At 42.0% G+C, this 23,008-nt stretch overlaps 1 protein-coding gene across 3 annotated transcripts in view; it reads right to left on the reverse strand.

The window, feature by feature from the left end:
• The window catches only part of vcpip1 (valosin containing protein (p97)/p47 complex interacting protein 1), a 55,082-nt gene that overhangs the window by 18,854 nt on the left and 13,220 nt on the right, over positions 1–23,008 (reverse strand). For all 3 annotated transcript variants that reach the window (XR_010975061.1, XR_010975060.1, XM_068031935.1), the window contains exon 2: positions 2,853–2,939. Coding sequence is in view for 1 of the 3 variants with exons in the window: in XM_068031935.1 (XP_067888036.1) it covers positions 2,853–2,939 (87 nt within the window). In the remaining 2 variants the exon portion in view is untranslated. The remainder of the gene's footprint in view (positions 1–2,852; positions 2,940–23,008) is intronic.

The raw sequence follows: 23,008 nt of genomic DNA on the forward strand, positions 1-23,008 counted from the left end.
TCGACATTCCGGAAGAATAGGCAGAAAGGAAAAGGAGGTGGGGTAGCTTTGTTATTAAAGGAAGGGATCAGTGCAGTTGTGAGTAATGATATAGGTGGAATAGATCGTGTAGAATCAGTTTGGGTGGAAATAAGGAATAGCAAGGGAAAGAAATCATGGGTGGGAATGGTCTATAGGCCCCCGAGGAGTTGCCTCTCTGTAGGACAAAATATTAATCAGGAAATAATGGAGGCATGTAAGAAGGGCACTGCAATTATCATGGGTAATTTTAATCTGCATATTGACCGGACAAATCAAATTGGCAAGGGTAGCATGGAAGACGAATTTGTAGAGTGCATCAGGGATTGTTTCTAAGAACAATACATTGCAGAACCTACCCGGGAATAGGCTATTTTAGATTTGATAATGTGTAATGAGGTAGGATGAATAAGAGATCTCGTAATTAAGGATCCTCTAGGGGGAAAGCAATCATAACATGGTAGAATTTCAAATTCAGTTTGAGTGTGAGCAACTCGGGTCTCAAACCAGTGTCTTCAACTTAAACAAGGGCAATTACAGAGGTATGAAGAAAGAGTTGTCTAAAGCGGGCTGGGAAAAGAGACAACAGGCGAAGAGCAGTGGAAGACTTTTAAGCAGATATTTCATAACACTCAGCAAACATTTATTCCGGTCAGAAGGAAGGACTCGAAGAGAATGATGAACCACCCGTGGATAACAAAGGAAGTTAAGGAGAGTATCAAATCAAAAACAAAGGCGTACAAAGTGGCAAAAGCTAGTGGTAGGCCAGAGGATTGGGATTTTTTTTTTTTAAAAGAAACCAGCAGATGACTAAAAAAACTAATAAAAAGGGAGAAAATTGATTAGAAGAGTAAATTGGCAAGAAATATAAAAAACAAACAGTAAGAGCTTCTACGGGTATATAAAAAGGAAGAGAGTAGCTAAAGTAAGTGTGGGACCCTTAGAGGATGAGACTGGGGAATTAATAACAGGGAACAGGGAAATGGCAGATAATTTAAACCAATATTTTGCATCAGTCTTGATGATGGAGGACACTATAAACATCCCAACAATAATAGATGAACAAGGTGTAAATGGGAGGGATGAGCTTGTAACAATCTCTATCACGAGGGAAAAGGTGCTGGACAAACTGATGGGACTAAAGGCAGACAAGTCGCCAGGACCTGATGGCCTGCATCCAAGGGTTTTAAAAGAAGCAACTGCAGAGATAGTGGAGGCATTGGTCATAATATACCAAAACTCACTGGATTCCGGTAGGGTACCAGCGGATCAGAAAACCACTAATATGACACCCCTATTCAAGAAAGGAGGGAGACAGAAAGCAGGAAACTATAGACCAGTTAGCTTAACATCTGTCATTGGGAAAATGCTTGAGTCCATTATTAAGGAAGAAATAGCAGGACATTTAGAAAAACAATGCAATCAAACAGAGTCAACATGGTTTTATGAAAGGGAAATCATGTTTGACAAATTTGTTAGAGTTCTTTGAGGATACAACAAGCAGAGTGGATAAAGGGGAACCGGTAGATGTAGTGTATTTGGATTTTCAGAAGGCGTTCGATAAGGTGCCACATAAAAGGTTATTGCACAAAATAAGAGCTCAGGGTAGTGTGTTGGCATGGATTGAGGATTGGTTAACACACAGAAGGCAGACAGTCGGGATCAATGGGTCTTTTTCAAGTTGGAAAGCAGTAACTAGTAGACACAAGGATCAAGGATCGGTCCTAGGGCCTCAACTATTTACTATCTATATTAATAGCTTGGAGGAAGGGACAGAGTGTAGTGTATCCAAATTTGCTGACGACACAAAAATAGGTGGGAAGGCATGTTGGGATGAGGACACAAAGAATCTGCAAATGTATGAATGTAGATTTTCAAATGGTGTTGCACAGGAGGTACTAGACTAGTAATTCAGAAACCCTGGTTAATATCCTGGGGACATGGTTTCAAATCCGGCCACAGCAGCTGGTAGAATATAAATTGAATTAAATAGTAAAACAAAATCTGGGATTAAAAGTTAGTCTCAGTAATGGTACCATGGAACTATCATTGATTGTCGTAAAAACCCACCTGGTTCACTCATATCCTTTAGGGAAGGATATCTGCTGTCCTTACCTGGTCTGGCCTATATGCAACTCCAGACCCACAGCAATGTGGTCGACTCTTAACTGTCCTCTGAAATGGTCTAGCAAGGACTAGTTCAAGGGCAATTAGGGATTGCTCAATTGATAAATGTTAAATTAGCTATCCCTGAATATATATTCTGATTGCTTAAGTGGCAGCTCGAAAAGTTCCTCAATAACTCCAGTGTGAAAACAACCTACCAAACTTCCCTCCAATCATAAAATTAAACTGTTTTATGATTTTTTTCAATATAAAAAGCTGTGCTTGAAGTTAGTTCAATGAACTATCAAGTATTTGCACTCATTAAACAGAAGTAGTTAAAAGAACATGAAATGAAATGAGCTATACAGTACTGCTATGCACTGTAGTTCTAACATTCAAAACCATCAAGTAAAATAGAAATGTAATCTTATACATGTCTCTGTTCCCAGTCCAAGTTAATATAATCAGATAGCGTCCATGTAGAGACTGTGGCATTTCCTTGCAAGGTGGAAGTGAAAATAAAATAAATTGGATGGGGCATTCAGCCAATTGGTACATCATGTCTCCTAGCAGCTAGCCATAAGTGGCACTGGTAGAATGGACATTTTGGTAGCAGAGGTTCATGTCCAAGCATATTTATGATAACTTACACTTGGAAAATTATGTATTTTTTTCCCATTAAATGAGGATCGATAAAGTGATGAAAACTGCAACACGATTCACCTTACCTACATCTTTCTTCATTGTGTTATAGAACACTCCACCTTGTTCAAATAAGTGTGGTAACTTCTTTGCGTATGACCAAACATCTTCGCCTAAACAATGCAAAAAACAAAAGATATCTTTTATAATTCTAAGCATCTGATTAATTTACCACGAGGTCAGAAAATTGTAATCATTATTTACTTCACTATTATCTCATTACAGTATATCAGAATATATTATTCCATCTGAAACCAATTATTTTTTTAAAAATTCACATTTTTCATTCTTTATATTGTCAGTCTTGATCCTATGCATGGCTCTAACTAAAATGTTCAATTGGTAAACCAATCCCAAGCTTCAAAGATGCTCTTTAACCAGCACAAAGTCTAGTGCGATTGGGCTTGCTTGGACAGAGTACTTAAGTCGAGAATTTGGTGAGTGTGGGAATTTGGTGAGTGTGGGAATTTTCAGGGTTTTAAGGGTTGATCTCGTTCTACAATCTAGTCAAGTTTTGCATTTAGCATTCAGCTTAAATTTAACCTTAGCTTGTAGTTTCTTTCAGTGTGAGTCTGTGATAGATAGGCTGCCTGCTGGTAGCAGTTGCAGAGTTAATTAGATGACTGGTTAGAACTGGTTACCTGGTCAACAGGGGCTGAGTCAGGAACTTTTCCCAGTTATAAATACAGGAGGCTTCTACTAATGCACAAAGTCCAGTTCGACCAAGTTCTGCTTTGACAGAGTGCTTAAGTTGGTAATTTGGTGTGTGGGGGAATTTGGTGCAGTGAGGGAAGAGGTGCTGTTCTCGTCTTTTACAGAACAAGGAGTGATTCAAGAAAGGGAGAGGGACACAGCAAGACCCGAGAGCTGACGTCCAGAGGCATTAAGTAAGCAGGTAAGTGACTGGTTGATGAATTTTAAGGTTTCTTTTATTTGCTCTAAACTGGAGCAGTAGTTTGAACTGGTATTGGGGAGATATAAGTACTGTATTAAATTTAAAGCTTAACTAGCTAACTACTTAATAACAACCATCAAGAAGATCGCCTCCCCCTCAAGTCTAAATCAGGGGAAACAATCACCGACCATCGTAAGCAAATGGACCACTGGGTGGAGCACTACCTAGAACTGTACTCCAGGGAAAATGTTGTCACTGATACCGCCTTCAATGCAGCCCAGTCTCTGCCAGTCATGGATAAGCTGGACGAACAACCAACAAAATCGGAACTCAGTGATGCCATTGATTCTCTAGCCAGTGGAAAAGCCCCTGGAAAGGACGGCATTACCCCTGAAATGATCAAAAGTGCCAAGCCTGCTATACTCTCAGCACTCCATGAACTGCTTTGCCTGTGCTGGGATGAGGGAGCAGTACCACAGGATATGCACGATGCCAATATCATCACCCTCTATAAGAGCAAGGGTGACCGTGGTAACCGCAACAACTACCGTGGAATCTCCCTGCTCAGCATAGTGGGGAAAGTCTTCGCTCGAGTAGTTTTAAACAGACTCCAGAAGCTGGCTGAACATGTCTACCCTGAGGCACAGTGCGGCTTTTAAGCAGAGAGATCCACCATTGACATGCTGTTCTCCCTTCGCCAGCTACAGGAGAAATGCCATGAACAACAGATGCCCCTCTACGTTGCTTTCATTGATCTCACCAAAGCCTTTGACCTCATCAGCAGACGTGGTCTCTTCAGACTACTAGCACAGATCGGATGTCCACCAAAGCTACGAAGTATCATCACCTCATTCGACGACAATATGAAAGGCAAAATTCAGCAAAGTGGTGCCTCATCAGACCTCTTTCCTATCCTGAGTGGCGTGAAACAGGGCTGTGTTCTCGCACCTGCACTGTTTGGGATCTTCTTCGCACTGCTGCTCTCACATGCATTCAAGTCTTCAGAAGAAGGAATTTTCCTCCACACAAGATCAGATGGCAGGTTGTTCAACCTTGCCCGTCTTAGAGCAAAGACCAAAGTATGGAAAGTCCTCATCAGGGAACTCCTTTTTGCTGTGATGCTGTATTAACATCCCACACAGAAGAGTGTCTGCAGAGACTCATCGACAGGATTACAGCTGCCTGCAATTTGGCCTAACCATCAGCCTCAAGAAAACGAACATCATGGGACAGGACTTCAGAAATGCTCCATCAATATCGGTGACCACGTTCTGGAAGTGGTTCAAGAGTTCACCTACCTAGGCTCAACCATCACCAGTAACCTGTCTCGCGATGCAGAAATCAGCAAGTGCATGGGAAAGGCATCCGCTGCTATGTCCAAGCTGGCCAAGAGGGTGTGGGAAAATGGCTCACTGACACGGAACACAAAAGTCCGAGTGTATCAAGCCTGTGTCCTCAGTACCTTGCTCTACGGCAGCGAGGCCTGGACAACATACGTCAGCCAAGAGTGACGTCTCAATTCATTCCATCTTCGCTGCCTCCGGAGAATCCTTGGCAACAGGTGGCAGGACCGTATCTCCAACGCAGAAGTGCTTGAGGCAGCCAACATCCCCAGCATATACACCCTACTGAGCCAGCAGCGCTTGAAATGGCTTGGCCATGAGAGCCGCATAGAAGGTGGCAGGATCCCCAAGGATGCATTGTACAGCGAGCTCCTCACTGGCATCAGACCCACTGGCCGTCCATGTCTCCGCTTTAAAGACGTCTGCAAACGCGACATGAAGTCCAGTGACATTGATCACAAGTCGTGGGAGTCAGTTGCCAGTGATCGCAAGAGCTGGCGGGCAGCCATAAAGGCGGGGCTAAAGTGTAGCGAGTCGAAGAGACTTAGCAGTTGGCAGGAAAAAAGACAGAAGTGCAAGGAGAGAGCCAACTGTGTAACAGCTCCGACAACCAATTTTATCTGCAGCGCCTGTGGGAGAGTCTGTCACTCTAGAATTGGCCTTTGCAGCCACTCCAGGCGCTGCTTCACAAACCAATGACCACCTCTAGGCGCTTACCCATCGTCTTTCGAGACCAGGAGGCCAAAGAAGAAGACTTAATATGACAAACTATCTTTGAGTGATAGTTCTAAAATTGAAACCCGAATTAGTTAAACAAAATACAATAAAGATGGCAGGGCAGGTGATGTGTTGCAGCTATGGCATGTGGGAGCTGATGAACACCAGTGTGATTCACAGCAAGCACATCTGCAGTAAGTGTCTGCTGCACGAGGAACTTCGGCTCAGAGTTGATGAGCTGGAGTCCGAGCTTCAGACACTGAGATACATCAGGGAGGGAGAAAGTTACTTGGACACTTTGTTCCAGGAGACAGTCACATCCCTTAGATTACGCACTTCAGATTTGGTCCGTGGTCAGGGCCAGGATGGCAAGACTATGAGTGAGGCAGATATGGGGATCAGAGGGAGCACTGGAGGAGCCTCAGCCCTTGCACTTGTCCAATAGGTTCGAGGTTCTTGCATCCTGTGTGGACAAGAGCAGGGACTGCAGGGAGGATAGCAAACTGACCACAGCACCATAGTACAGGAAGCCATTCAACTGGGGGAATAAAAAGGAATGTAGCAGTAGCAGGGTATAGCATAGTTAAGGAGATAGATACAGTTCTTTGCAGCTCAGAGTGAGAGTCCCGAAGGGTGTCTTGCCTGCCCGGCACCAGGGTTAAGCACATCACTGGACTAGCAATCCAGAGGCCCAGGCAAATGCTCTGGGGACACGAGTTCAATCCCACCACGGCAGCTGGTAGAATTTAAATTCAATTAATAAATTGGGCGGCACAGTGGCGCAGTGGTTAGCACCGCAGCCTCACAGCTCCAGGGACCCGGGTTCGATTCTGGGTACTGCCTGTGCGGAGTTTGCAAGCTCTCCCTGTGCCTGTGTGGGTTTTCGCCGGGTGCTCCGGTTTCCTCCCACAGCCAAAGACTTGCAGGTGATAGGTAAATTGGCCGTTGTAAATTGCCCCTAGTGTAGGTAGGTGGTAGGGAATATGGGAGTACTGTCGGGTTAGTATAAATGGGTGGTTGTTGGTAGGCACAGACTCGGTGGGCCGAAGGACCTGTTTCAGTGCTGTATCTCTAAAATAAAATAATAAAATAAAAATCTGGAATTTAAAAAAACTAGTCTTAATAATGGTGACCATGATCGTAAAAACCTATCTGCTTCACTAATGTCCTTTAAGGAAGGAAATCTCCTGTCCTTACCTGGTCTGGCCTACATGTGACTCCAGACCCATGGCAATGTTGTTAGCTCTTAAATGCCCTCTGAAATAGCCTAGCAAGCCACTCAGTTGCACCAAATCGCCAGAGTAAAGTCTAAAAGGAATGAAACCAGACGGAGCACCCAGCATCGACCCAGGCTCTGGAAACGACAATGGCACACCCAGCTCTGTCGACCCTGCAAAGTCCTCCTTATTAACATCTGGGGGCTTGTGCCAAAATTGGGAGAGCTGTCCCACAGACAAATCAAGCAACAGCCTGACATAGTCATAGTCATACTCAGAATCATACCTTAAAGACAATGTCCCCAAAACCACCATAACCATCCCTGGGCATGTTCTGTCCTGGACAGGACAAATCCACCAGAGGTGGCGGCACAGGGGTATACAGTTGGGAGGAAGTTGCTCTGGGAGTCCTTAACATTGACTCCGGACTCCATGAAGACTCATGGCATCAGGTCAAACATGGGCACGGAAACCTCCTGCTGATTACCACCTACTGCAACCACCCCCCCTCCCCCTCAGCTGATGAATCAGTGCTCCCCCATGTTGAACACCACTTGGAAGAAGCACGGAGGGTTGCAAGGGCACAGAATGTACTCTGGGTGAGGGACTTCTCAGTCCCTCGTGAAGAGTGGCTCTGTAGCACCACTACTGACCAAGCTGGCCGAGTCCTAAGAGGCATAACAGCAGGTGGTGAGGCAGCCAACGAGAAACTTGACCTCATCCTCACCAATCTACCAGATGCATCTGTCCATGACAGTATTGGTAGGAGTGACCACTGCACAGTCCTTGTGGAGAAGATGGACAGTCTGGCTTTCACACTGAGATTGTGTGGCTCTACCACCGTGCTAAATGGGATATATTACAAACAGATCTAGCAACTCAAAACTGGGCATCCATGAGGTGCTGTGCGCCATCAGCAGCATAACTGTATTCAACTAAAATCTATAACATCATGGCCCTTATAACCCCAATTCTACCATTACTATCAAGCTGGGGGATCAACCCTAGTTCAATGAAGAGTGCAGGAGGGCATTCCAGGAGCAGCACCCCCATGCATACATAAAAATAAGGTGTCAATCTGGTGAAACCACAACACAGGACTACATGCGGAAGCAACATGCGATTGGAATCTGGAACGCATTGCCTGAAAGTGTGCTGGAGGCAGGAACCCTCACAACATTTAAGTAGTATTTAGATGAGCACTTGAAACGTCATAGCATATAAGGCTGCGGGCCAAGCGCTTGAAAATGGGATTAGAATAGTTAGGTGCTCAATGGCCGGCACAGACACAATGGGCCAAAGGGCCTGTTTCTGTGCAGTATAACTATGACTCTGTGACTCCTGCAACTCCTTCGACAGCACCTTCCAAACCCACGACCTCGACCCCTAGAAGGACAAGGGAAACAGACGCATGGGAACACCACTACCTGGAAGTTTCCCTCCAAGCCATATACCATACACCATCCTGACTTGGAACTATATTACCATTCCTTCAGTCGCTGGGTCAAAATCCTGGAACTCCCTTCCTAACAACAGTGTAGGTGTACCTACACCACATGGACTGCAGCATTTCAAGGTGGCGGCTCACCACCGCCTTCTCAAGTGCTAACAGGGATGGGCAATAAATGCTGGCCTAGCCAGCGACACCCACATCCTGTGAAAGAATTTTTAAAAATCTCCTTGGGACTGGAGAGGAATTTGGAATGGGAGGGGAAAGATCCAGTTATCGTGGTCCACATAGGTATCAACAACATAGGTAGGACAAAGAAAGAGGTTCTGCTAAGGGAGTGTGAGCAGCTAGGGGCTAAATTAAAAAAAAAACAACAAAGGTAATAATGTCTAGATTACCACCTGAGCCACGAGCTCGGAAGATCAAGATGTAGAATCAGTTTGGATGGAGTTAAGAAATAGCGAGGAAAAGAAGTCACTGGTGGGAGTAGTTTATAGACCATCTAACTGTAGCCACACTAGGAGAGTGTAAATCAAGAAATAATGGGGGCTTGTAACAAAGGTACTGGAATAATCATGGCTGATTTTAATCATCATATCGATTCGACAAATCAAACTGACAAACATAACCTCGAGGATGAGTTCACAGTGTAGTCGGGACAGTTTCTTAGAACAATACATTCTGGAAACTAAAAGGGAACAGGCTATTTAGACCTGGTAATGTGTAATGAGGCAGGATTAATTAATTAATAATCTCATAGTAACGATCCTGTAGGCAAGAGTGAGTGAAACATGATGAATTTCACATTCTGTTTAAGGCTGAGAAATTTGGGTCTGAAACTGTGTCTTAAACTTAAATAAAGGCAATTACAAAAGTATGAAGACAGAGTTGGCTAAAGTGGACTGGGAAAATAGGTTAATAGGTAAGCCGGTAGCTGAGCAGTGGAAGACATTTAAGGAAATATTTAATAACTCTCAACAAAGATATATTCCATTGAGAAAGAAAGACTCCATGAGAAGGATGCACCATCCGTGGCTAACTAAGGAAATTAACAATGGTGTTACAACCAGGTGAGAAAGGGGTCTAGGGTTCCCTCTCAGCCTTCACCTGGTCTTACCATAACAGGGTTTAATTTTAAACACACTGTGTTTTTAGCACCCCCTTGGCGAATCCTTGTTCACTGCTTTCCAATTAAAAGGCAAGTAGGTTTTCTTAGGTTTAAGGAAGAAAGGTTGAACTTTAATAAACATAACTTTAATTCGGTTAATGCCTACCAATACACAACGCGCCCACACTAGCATACATACGCGATAAACACACATGCAGATAGAGACAGAAAAGAGAAGAAATAAAGTGGAAAAAGTTTGAGGCAATATCTGAAGATGGTTTTGGTTACTGTTCTTAGAGCTTGCTGTAGAGTCATTGATTGTAGGTAGGTCTTGCTTTTTGTTGGGGCCCAGTATTATTCTTAAACCTTATTTGATGTAGGAGACTGTTCTCTTTTGGGGTTCACATGTCTTCAGTGGATTTGGAGTTCCATGAGAAAGAGATGGGAGCAGACAGGAGAGGTCTTCTCAGTCCAGGAGCAAACAAACAGTCTTTCTCTCTCAAGATGTTTGTACAATTCCAAAAAAACCCAGGTTTCCCAGCAGGTTTGACCATGTCAGCTTGTGGATTCGGCAAGCTTAGCAGTCATCCTGGAATGTGAGCTTCCTCACCTCCAATGTCTGGTGATCAAAGTTCATTGTGGGTTGAATGTGTCAGGGAATGGTCCTTTGTCTCCACAAGCACCGTCTGTTAGTATGTGAATGTTTTTCCAGCCACGGCTGATCTATTTAATAAGTCATTTCCTTGCTCCAGCAACAGTTTAAAATCAATGTTCATATGACAAAATTAATATGCCTCATTCTTGGCAGGTGGGGGTCTGCATGACAATGGTATCAAATTTAAAACGTGCTGCGAAGATTAGTGGTAGGTCAGAAGATTGGTAAAATTTTAGAAACCAGCAAAGGATGACTTAAAAAAGGAGAAATTAGAATATAAGAATAAACTAGCAAGACATATAAAAATACAGTAAGAGCTTCTATAAGTATATTAAAAGGATGAGAGCAGCTGAAATAAGCATTGGTCCTTTAGAGGATGAGACTGGAAAATTAATAATGGGAGACAAGGAAATGGCAAAGACTTTGAACAAATGTTTTGTATCTGCTTTTACGACCAGGTGAAAAAGGTGTCTAAGGATCTGTTACTGTCTTCACCTGGTCTTATTATAACAGGGTTTTATTTTTAAACACACTGTTTTGAGCTCCCCCTTTTGTGAATCCTTGTTCACAGCTTTCCAAGTATAAGACAAAGAAACCAACACACCAGGTTTTCTCAGGTTTAAAGGAGAAAAGCAAAATTTATTAAAATTTAAGACTTAAACTGTAATACGGTTGATGCCTACGGAACTAGCATGCTAGCATGCACACGCTATATACACATGCCGATAGGGACAGAAAAGAAAAGAGGAAAATATAGTAGAGAGAGGTTTGAGGCAATATCAGGAGTTTCTTGTTTACTGTGCTTCGAGCTCACTTGATTGTAGGTAGTCTTGATGTTCGTCGGGGCCCAGTGTTCTTCTTAAACCTTGTTCATGTAAGAGACTTTTCTCTCTGAGGTTCACATGTTTTCACAAGATTCAGTTCTGTGGGAAAGAGATGGAGGCAGGCAGGACTGGAGAGGTTCTGCTTCAGTTCCAACCGGGGGCACGCTGCTTTCTGAGTTCAAATTCTGTTTTTTCCAATTTAAAACTCCCCTAGTTGGCCAGCAGGTGGTCACATTACTGACTGGTTTGACCAGGCCTCTTCTGTGTATTGGGGCAGGGACTGGTTCCTCTTTGTTTCAACACTGTCGGTTACTATGTAAATGTCTTTCCAGTCAGGAGCTTGCGATTTTTAGTTTTAATGTTCATGTGGCGAAATAATCTGTGCCTCAGTCTTGGCAGGTGGGAGGCTTGCCTGTTATTAAAACCCGACCCGGGCCCGACCCGACCACAGCCAACCCGAACCCGACTCAAGCCCTTTAATTTTTTTTGGTGCCCAACCCAACCCGACATGGATCTCCTTCATCTGTTCCGGCAGCAGGCTATTCCTGCAGCTGGAGTTGTGGGGCATCATGGGTAAGCTTGGTCCTGTAACTTCCTGGAAGCAGTGTCCAGCCCGACCAACCCGAGCCCGAATGCTGGACTTGGAATTTCGACCCGACCCAACCCGAACCCGACACATGTAGTCAGGTCTAGTCGGGTTCAGGTTAGGTAGCCAGATTGTACTCCTGTCTGCTCTCATCTCATTCTCATCAGCTTTGGAATCCGTTGAAGACACAGGAACCCTAAGAGAGAAAAGTCTCCTACAGTGAACAAGGTTTAAGAATACTGGGCCCCAACGAAAAGCAAGAATTACCTACAAGCAAGAACTAACTACAAAAGGACTGCAGTAAGCTTGAAGCACAGTAACAAGAAACTCTTCAGATAACCTGTCCCTTTGTTTTTTTCTGCTCTTTTCTGTCCCTATCTGCATGTGCGTATCACGTATGCATGCTAGCGTGGGCGCGTCGTGTATCCATAAGCGTTAACTGAATTAGAGTTTAAGTTTAAGTTTTAATAAATGTCACTTTTCTTCTTTAAACCGAAGGAAGCCTGTTTGTGCTCATTTCTTTGTCTTATAATTGGAAAGTGGTAAACAAGGATTCACCAAGGGGGAGCTCAAAACACAATGTGTTTAAAACAAAAACGTTATAGTAAAACTAGGTGAAGGCTGATAAGGACCCCTAGACACCTTTTTCACTTGGTCGTAACACTGTCTTCCTGGAAGACGACACAAAATATTCCAAAAATAGTAGAAAATCAAGAGGCAAAAGGAAGGGAGGAGCGTGCAACAATCACTATCACTAAAGGAATAAGTACTAGGGAATCTAATGGGACTAAAGGTTGACAGGTTCCTGGACATGACAGTCTGCACCCGAGGGTCTTAAAAGAAGTGGCTGCAGAGGTAGTGGATGCATTGGTTGTAACCTTCCAAAATTCCCTAGATTCTGGAAAGGTCCCAGCGGATTGGAAAACCATAAATGTAATGTCCTTATTCAAGAAAGGAGAGAGACAGAAAGCAGGAAAGTATAGACCAGTTAGCCTAACATCTGTCATTGGGAAAATGCTGGAATCCATTAGTAAGGAAGGAGCAGGACATTTAGAAAATTACAATACAATCAACCAGTCAACATGGTTTTGTGAAAGAAAAATCATGTTTGACAAATTTATGAGGATGTAACAAGCAGGATGGATAATGGGGAACCAGTAGATGTAGTGTATTTGGATTTCCAAATACGGTGCCACATCAAAGGTTATTGCAAAAGTTAAGAGCTCATGGTGTTGGGGTAATATTAGCATGGACAGAGGACTGACTGACTTAACAGGGAACAGAGTCGGGATAAATAGGTCATTTTCAGGTTGGCAAACTGTAAAGAGTGAAGTGCCACAGGGATCAGGGGCCTCAACTATTTACGATTTATATTAATGACTTGGATGAAGTGATGGAGCGTATTGTAGCAGCTGATACAAAGATAGGTAGGAAAGCAAGTTGTGAGGGGGACACAAAGTGTTTGCAAATAGATATAGATAGGTTAAATGAGTGGGCAAAAATTTAGTAGATGGGAGCATAATGTGGGAAAATGTGAGGTTATGCACCTTGGTGGGAAGAATAGAAATGCAGATTATTTAAATGGAGAGAGATTGCAGAATACTGCAGTATAGAGGGATCTGGGAGTCCTTGCACATGAATCACAAAAGATTAGCATGCAGGTACAGCAAGTAATTAGGAAAGCAAATCGAATGCTGGCTTTTATTGCAAGGGGGTTGGAATATAAGAGTAGTTAAGTCTTGCTACAACTGTGCAGGGCATTGGTGAGACCACTGTTATGATCTCCATGGAGACCACCAACAAATGTTAAGAATCAAATCCAACAACTGACCCCAATTTAGGAAACCAAACCAAACAGACAAGGTTTCACTTGTATAAACTTTCCTTTAACACATAGCCCAAGACCAACATAAATTAAACATGAAGCAACAGACAGATCATGGTCTACATTATATATTTTACAAATTACATCTTAACTATCAGATACAACAGAGATGGGTCTTACGATTTCACTCGGCAGTCCACCCAGCATATATGGCAACAATTAGTCACATAGTTCTTCACAACTCTGAAGTTCCTCAGGTAGATTTTCAGCTCCTTTCTTCAAGAATTTAGCCGCTGCTCTTCTTTTGACAGCAGTTCCTTCTCAATCTGAACTCCGTGGGCACGGTCTTTATCATAAGGCGTACTTCTCCATAACCTCCTCAGCTCTGCTCACGGAAGTCTTGATGGCATGGATTTACCAGTCTTCCCTTTATCAGAGTCCTTCAGTGACAACCTGTGCACTGTATGGCCAGGTCTGGTTAGTCGGCTACTTTAAGTAACAGAAACGGCTCCTGGATTCAGTCTTCACTTTCTTCTGCTTGCCTTCCTTTTATCTGGTTCTACCAGTGTCAGTTTCCCCGGAAACCTTGAAGTTGTTTTTCCAGCCTCTGCTTCAATTCTAGTTCCCCTCTCAGTTAGGGTCTTAAAAAAACATTTTGCAACCACTGATTCCATCACACCACACCTAGAGTACTATGTGCAGTTTTGGTCTCCTTATTTAAGGAGGGATGTATCAACATCGGAAGCAGTTCAGAGAAGGTTCACTAGGTTGATTCCTGGGATGAAGGGTTGTCTTAGGAGGAAAGGTTGAGCCTATACTCATTGGCGTTTAGAAGAATGAGAGGTAATCTTTTTGAAACATACAAGATTCTGAGGGGGCTTGACAGGGTAGATGCTGAGAAGATGTTTCCTCTTGTGGGGGAATCTAGAACTAGCAGGCAGAGTTTCAAAATAAGGCTCTCCTATTTAAGACAGAGATGAGGAGGAACTTCTTCTCTCAAAGGGTTGTTAATCTTTGGAATTCTGTACCCCAGAGAGCAGTGGAGGCTTGGTCATTGAATATATTCAAGGCTGAGGTGACAAATTTTTGATTTACAAAGGAGTAAAGGGTTATGGGGGAGCAGGCAGAAAAGAGGAGTAAAGCCACAATCAGATCAGTCATGATCTTATTGAATGTCAGTGCAGGCTCAAGGGGCCAACTGGCCTACTCCTGCTCCTATTTCTTATATTCTTACAAAGAAACATGTAAGAATAGTTTGAATTACTTGCCCTGATATTTTATCTCAAGGCATGTAAGTACCTCACTTGAGAATCTTGGCTCAGACTGCTTCAACAGCTTTAAATCAAAATTAAACTGGAAATGTGAGTCATGTTGCTTCTGTCAGAAAGGCCCCAATTTTGAGTTAGTAATGATGATGAAACTGTCAGCACTCGCCATCATTACTCCTCTGAAATTGACGGCAACTTTTGAAGTCCGCACATGCAGGTAAACATGGAAATCCAGAAGTTCCTATCAGTGATTCTATGCTTCCTCACAGGATGCTCTGTTGCGGCCCCCCAAGATTGCAAACAAGTAGAAATCACTGACCTGACAAAAACTTGCCCTTTTGTGCTGTCAGCCTCATTGTAAAATCTCTTGAAAAAGTTACACCTTAATGAATGAGGTGCAACTGGGTTTTAAATGGCTTACTAAGTTCATAATTACTGCTGAACAACCTCACTGGCCCTGAAAAACTATATTCGTGGAATATCAAATTTCTCCATTACGGTAAAAAAAAATCACATTTTTAAAATAAATATATTTTTATAAAAAGTTTGATATTTCAGCTTCTACCTTAATCCCGTGTATATGTCCCAGTTATTTCACTCTCTGCAAATAAAATGTAATTAAAAGTGAAAACGTCAGTAATTTTTAACTTCCTGCTTTGCTGGATGTGAGAACGCTTCAATGTGATTGGCTGCTTACTCTGCTTAATGACATCACTGTTGTTGGACGCTTGGAGATACCCTTGACTTGGCACCAGATTCGAACCGAGGAAATTCCTGCCAAGAGATTTCTGGATCTTTGTGGGCAGCTTTCTTTGAGGTCAGCAGTGAGCACTCTCGCTTCATCGCTGACTGCAAAATCAGGGCCATTATAACGGAGGCTATGGACAGCTGAAAAGAGCCAACCCCAGCAACAGAAGAACCACAAAATGCTAGATAGCCATTCAGATCCATAATAACATTACTCTCAATAGTGCAAAATATATTCACATTAGGTTTGTGCACAAAATGCTGTAATTGTGGGTTCTTTGCTATCTTAAATAATTTGTTTCTTTTGATAATAAACAAAGGTATAAAATTGTAACTGAATGTTTTACTAATATCTTCAGTTGTCAGTTCCACAGGAACTGTGTTTTCTGGTACTCCCAGTGCTACTGTTTATATGCGACCCTCAACATTGAATGCTGGCAGGGGAACTCAACTGCTGGATGCCATAGACATGCATCATCAATTTTGTGCCTTCACAATTTGTATTTCCTCTTCAAACTTTCATACATTTTGTTCTTTCCTTCCAACACAAGTGAAGGAATGTTGGGTACGCTTATTTAATTTACAAAATCAATGTAACTACTTGTTTTCACAAAGGCTTAAAAGCATGGGTGTTCTTGTTGGTTTTTTGACTGCTGTCAGCTTTTGCTTGTTTTCTAGATTGGGATATATCCACTGTTTAAGGGATAAATTAGGTGAACCTAAGTGAGTGCACTCTCAAAGCAATCCAAAGGAAATATTGAGGTGGTTAGTAAAAGTTCACTCAAGTTTTTATTGACTAGTAAAAGGTGACAACGCCATAAAATAAATTCTCTTATTTCTTGTAAAGTGCATTGGGGAGGAATTTAAATCAATTGGTTCAGCTTAACTGAAACAGAATAGGCTTGTTTTAACATACAGCTCTTTGTTCCTTTTGCCCCACAAAATTGTTTCTGTACAAATGTACATAGAACTGTGCAATATTTTCACTTTTGCAGTTAAACTACCCATTTGGTATCCACACCATGCTTTATTGCGTACAAACGATAGGAAAAAAACATGTCAGGAGCAAGATCACCTACTGCAGCAAGACGCTGCTCACTATTACTAGTTAACTGCAGCTGTTTGAAACAATATGTTCCAATGCACTTTGACCTAATGGACCATGTGTGGGCCATGGTGTGTGCACTCAAATATACACCAGAGTCCCAGGATCCTAAACATTGTCCCAACCAGCTCAAACTCATGGTCCACCAATACCGTTCTTAAAAAAAAGCAGTATCAAGTAGGTGGCAATAGCATAACTATAGTATAAAACCACAGGTTTTCAATATGTGAAAGTCCATGTGACCATCTTCTGGAAACATTCCACCACTCCTCAGCTGCTTCCAACTGAAAGGTCATAAGCAGATGCACATGCTATGCTCTGTGGAAAGTTCAATAGTTCATTCTTAAAACTGCAAAGAGTTATCCGATGTGGTAAATTTCCACTGTGAGGCTTGGCAAACAAACCAATCATTTACTGCAATCCAAGTATGCTCATCATTTATAAATGGCACGGCCACCTGTATCAAATCCTATCAAAACAGAACAAACTGGCAGTTTGGAAGGCCTAGCAACTTAATTTAGACATGCTGTTTGCATTTGATCTCAGCCTCTAAGAAAATTCCAAACATCTTACGAACTGATGATATTAATTGTTCAATTTGGCTAATCCAATTTTATGATTTTACTCTGCAAAACTGGGTGTGTATGAGGAAGTGTAGCTCTAATTGGCTCTCTTACAGTCTTTTCAGATTGCACTGTGTTTAAAGTCTGTCCTATTTCACTTCAAAGTGGCAATACAGCTAATACAAAGTATTACTGGAAAAGCTGTTCTTGAACTTTCACCTCAGGGCAGAACTGAAGTGCGCATTCTGTGATTCTCTTCAAACGTAAACTGGCTCCAGTAATAATGTTCAAAGTACTTTTAAAGGTTGTGTACCAAACCTTGTCGAGAGTCCAAATTGAACCAGCTTTATCTGGTCAATAGATAACGTTCAACGACATTGAATGCCCACATTTTTCAACTAATGTACAAAATGCTGAATATCTTTTATTGAACAATTATAGCAGCATTTAATTGGAAATGAAATTATGAACTGCAGCAGTCACTTATTTCTCTGTAAACATGTGAATCAAGTTAAATTTTGAGTTTGTTGTAGCATTAACTACAATTGCAAAAATGTAGAAGTGTTTGCATAGTGACAGCTGGGTGCAGATGGAACTTCAAGCAAAAGTTGTCGTAAATTCTTAAAATGCAAGGGTGTGTTTAATGGATACGTTTAACTAAAGAACAGGAATCTGAGCCTTTACATATGCATTACAGAAGTTAAATTTAGATGGCAAAAAAGTTGGATATTTCAAAATTCTCCTACTGAAATTTTAACAAGCTTCAGGTAGCTGATTTTATATATAATTCTTTGTTTCAGCAAAGTCACAGTAATGCACCTTGAGTAATAATATACCATTGCAGTGCAGCTATTACATGAAATGATGCAACATAGGTTTAAATTCTAAGCTATCAGTATGTTATTTTAAAGCATACAGATATTCAGAAATGTCTGCCAATACAAATTCAGTAATGAAAACAAAAAGATTATAAATATTATCCAGGAAGCATTGGGATTTTTGCAAGTGAAACAAAAACCAGGAGGAAAAATTCATAACTTTGCGCACAGATTTTCAAAGGTCTTTCTTCTGCAACATTTCAACAAGTCTTTGCTGTGTTATTAAACAAAAAAGTTAAATTGTACATATTTCCAATTTTCAGTACCTGTCCTATGATGTCTACATCCTATTTAGTTATGTTACTGCAACATGGATAGCCAAGATGTGTCATTTTTTTATTTATTCCATTACCCACAAGAAAGCTTTTGTTGAATGTTGCATTAGGCACAATTTGAAAAAGGTGGCTATTGCAACTTAATAATTAGAACACACACACAAAAAGGGAACTGCACAAAAGCAATTAGCCGGCCATTAATTTTCTTTGAAAAAAAAGCAGATAAAAATTACAAAAGATGACATAAGCGCGGCAAAGGAACACTGCTCTGCCTTTTTGAAAAATAAATATACTTATCAATGCAAGACTTCCTACAGCCAGCACAGTCACAATCGGCCTCCTACTACGCTGTATGATTCAACAAAATCAATCAATTCTTTCACGCTCTTTTCAACCAATAATATCCTTATTCATTCTGCTAAGTGTACATAATTAAAAATAACATCCACATAAAAACAATTAGAACAAAACACACGCAGAAATGACAACACAAAAGCAGAATACTGTGGATGCTGGAAATCTGAAATCAAAACAAAAAATGCTGGAAATGCTCAGCGGATCAGGCAGGATCTATGGAGAGAGAAACAGAGGTAACTTTTCAATTCTGGCGAAAGTTCATCGAGCTGAAATGTTAACTGTTTCTCTCTCCACAGATGCTGCTTGCCCTGATTATTTACAGCATTTTCTGTTTTTATAAGAAATTACATCATTCTGAAAAAAAAATCACTAAGCTTACCCATAAAAGTGGTCAATTAACATTAGAAATGCCTGCAAGAAATGTCCCCTACATAAGACTGATCTCCAGTCCAGAGCCTGAGCTTCAGTTGGGAATTTTACCTGGGCCTTGAATGTTGGGGATTTTCAGTTGCAATGAACAAATGCTATGCCTATGAGAATCATGGAAGATGTAGTTTTCATCTGCTTCTGTTCAACTACAATAACTAGAATCGCAAGCAGAAAATTTACAAACAACTATTCAGTGCATAGCAGAATAAAGTTTTTTTAATGTATTATTTTGTTCAAACTATTAAATAAATGATGTTGTGTTGGAGGAGACAGATGTTGGGACCGATACCAGAGGATATGATTATTAGGTACTTTGATGCTGATCTCAGATAGTCGAAGTCCATCAGACGTGGGCCAAGTCAAATGACTACTGTTTCAAGTGATTATCAGAAACAACACTCCAGTTCCCAGCCTAATTAATGAGCAACAGCATAGCAGACCTACCAGTAAATATTTCAATTAGCCATATTACAGAATACTGTAATGCAGCATGCATATGCCATGTACTAATATAGTATTTGCATAGTGCTTGAAAAGGAAAATGATGTAGTAATGAATGATAAAGCAGGTGCATTGTAATCAAACTAGCAATGTGTAAATTTATTAATGAAGGCAACAAAAGTCAAGTATGTCAATCTTTCTTCAGTTTGGCACCAGACCACACAACACACTAATGGCATCCTTCTATGCTATAACCATTTTATGATTCATTCTATGAAATCATTTGCTACTCAAAGATTTTCACTTTTATCGGATAGGTACAAGTGATAATTCTGCTGTCCTTTGAGTTGATGATAAATGCACCTGAAAATAAAACAAATCGTACTACTGATATTGTGTATTCATTTAATACACGGAAACAAGTATGTGCACAAGATTAGACTAAATAACTAATTCAACAGTAGAACTGCCTGTGGCTTTTGCATGTAATAACCTCTCTTCATTTAATAAAACTCCAATCTATCTAGCTTCACAATTATCCGTTTCTTGGAAGGATCAACTTTTTAAAAAAGTTAAATACATGATGATTCAATTTAATCCTTACCCCTCCATCACCACTACACTGAACTCCTAGACTGCTCTTGCACTACAGCTCTGACATCTAAAATAAAAGCAAAGTACTGCAGATGCTAGAAATATAAAATAAAAACAAAAAATGCTGGAAATACTCAGCAGGTCTGGCAAAATCTGTGGAGAGAGAAGCAGAGTTAACATTTCAGGTCAGTTCTGATGAAAGGTCACTGACCTGAAATGTTAACTGCTTCTCTCTCCACAGGTGCTGCCAGACCTGCTGAGTATTTCCAGCATTTTTTGTTTTTATTTTATATTAGCTCTGACATCCAGTTGTGGTAACCAGGATTTTCTTCAACTCAATAAGGACCAAACCAAATCCACCTCACCCGGCTCCTGAAAAAACTTTTACTTTAACGCCCCTACCTAAATGCTACTGTAGGCTGAACCCAAAAAGTGCGCGTTCTCAGTGCCTGTTTCACCCTGCACTGAGTTTCAAATCCTATATCCAGCCTATCACTAGAATTGCCTATTTCCACTTCAAATATTGATCCCTTCTGTTCCTACTACCTCAGTTCCACTGCTATTGAAACTCTTGCCTATCCTTTCAAAAGTGCCATCATTGCCCTCTTCAAATATCCATCAGTCCATGTAAATTACCACCGCATGTGAACCTCACTTTCCTTTCTATTGTCTTTGAACATGTTGCCTCACAAATCCATGCCTATCTTTCTCACAACTCCACGCCTATCTTTCTCACAACTCCACGCCTATCTTTCTCACAACTCCACGCCTATCTTTCTCACAACTCCACGCCTATCTTTCTCACAACTCCACGCCTATCTTTCTCACAACTCCACGCCTATCTTTCTCACAACTCCATGCCTATCTTTCTCACAACTCCTTATATGAATCAATCAGATTTCTACCCCGACTACAGTGGCAAAACAGCCCTAATCAAAGTCAGAAATGACATCCTTTGTGACTGTGATGCATTATCCCTCCCTGTCTTCTCTGCAGCATTTGACATAGTTGACCACACCACCCTCCTCTAATGTCTCTCCTCCATTTCACTTGAGCCCCTATAAACAGACAGACTAAAACTCTGGTTGTTGGGTTAGGATGTGTATGCTTGTAACGTGTAACTCTTTAAATAAATATATAAGTGTTTAAAGATTGGCTCCTTCACCAACTGGCTTTCTGCTGCTGCCTGCAGCCCAGAGGAGAGGAGGTATTGCTCCTGATCCTGTTGCTGTGGCCTGGAGGAGAAAAACAGTGAAGGAGCTCAGGAGGAGCATTTCAATTTGCTCTGCTGCTGACTCCACATATTAGGAGGAGGAGAGAGGAAGGAAAAGTCAACAACGACAACAGAGAGGAAACTTTCAAAACTCCTGCTCAAAAGAAAGGAGAGAGAGTGAGAGACCATCTTCAACAATAAGTGGTGGGTGTCTGGTGCCCTTTCATAAGGCCTGTTACTTAAGAGGTAGGGGGAGGAAAGACAACGGAGGCTGGAAGATCGTGAGGGGTGTAGGTATAAGTGTGTGCGCTCCCCCTCCCCATAACCTGGGCCAGGACAGCTGCAGCTGCCTGGGTGAACTCTTCTTTCTTATCAGTGGGATCCAGTGCAGGACTGTGCTTGTGCAGTTCCAGCTGTCCTGGGTGAAGACATCTCCTCCCTCACCAAGAAGATCATCACTACCAGAAACTAACAAGAATCTCGGGAAGGTGCACCCCTCCAACACCCACCCACCGAGCCACATTTTTGACCAGGGACCTGACCCCTTGACGTTGCCTTCTTCACTCTGTCTCTCTCTCCCTCTCTCTGTGAGAGGAATTCTGTAGTGAGTAACTCACCTCCTGACACCCGAAAGCCCGTTTACCACCAGCACACATTAGCAGCAGCGTGTACCATCCACAGCAAATCACCAAGCCTCCTTCAACAGCACTTTCCAAACCTGCGACCTCTACCACTTCTCTTTTAAAATCATCTTTCACTACCACCTTCCCAAGTATGATAAAAAAAAATTCTTACTTGAGATATCTTGACTGCTTTCCTCCCTCAGGCTCTGCACTGAATGACTTCACATCCTCGGTGATTTCAACCTCCATCTCAACTCATCATGTTCTCTCTCCTGAGTTCACAGTTCTCTTATCCTCCCTATATCTCTCCCTCAATGTAAACACCCCAACCCATATTCATAGCTACCTCGCTGACCTTGCCAGTGGTCTTTTTAGTCTCATCGTATTAATCACAGATAAGGTCATCTCTGATCACTTCCTTGTATCAGTTACCACCCACATCCCCTTACACACTTCAACCCTTTTTACGTCCTTTTGTATCCATCCCCCAATTTACTTACAACTGCACTTTCAAAATCCCAGATTTCTAGCTTTTGGCCCTCCGTTCGCCACAACATTTCTGCAGCTACTGATTTGCTCAACTGCACCCTCACCTCCAACTTTGATGCCCTAGTCCCCAATAAAATCACTACTCTCTCTCATCCTGGCCGTCCCCCTGGTATGGCCCTCATCTTCACTCCCTTAAGTTCAAGTAGACTTGAAAGGATATGGTGAACAACTGGTTCAGCCATCCACTGCCAGATCTGGATGGACCACTTAATACACTATTGGGTGATGCTCTCACCTGCTAAAACTGCTCACTCTTCCAGGATCATCCTGGAATGTAATGATAACCTCTGGCTTCTTTTTCTCCTGCAAGCTGTCCTGTTAAATCCCTCTCCTCTGTCTCCTTTGCCCTTACCTCCAACAAGAAGTACAAGCAGCTCACCAAGATCGAGACCATCCGATCAGCTGCCTCTGCTGCATCCCTTCCTTCCACTAGCCCACCTGGTCAAGCTTCCTATAATTCTCCCGCCTGCCCTACCCCTCAACTCGCATCTTGCTCTAGTTTCTTTCCTATCTCCCCTTA

The sequence above is a fragment of the Heterodontus francisci genome, chromosome 5 (genome assembly GCF_036365525.1).
Source record: "Heterodontus francisci isolate sHetFra1 chromosome 5, sHetFra1.hap1, whole genome shotgun sequence".
Lineage (NCBI taxonomy): Eukaryota > Metazoa > Chordata > Chondrichthyes > Heterodontiformes > Heterodontidae > Heterodontus > Heterodontus francisci.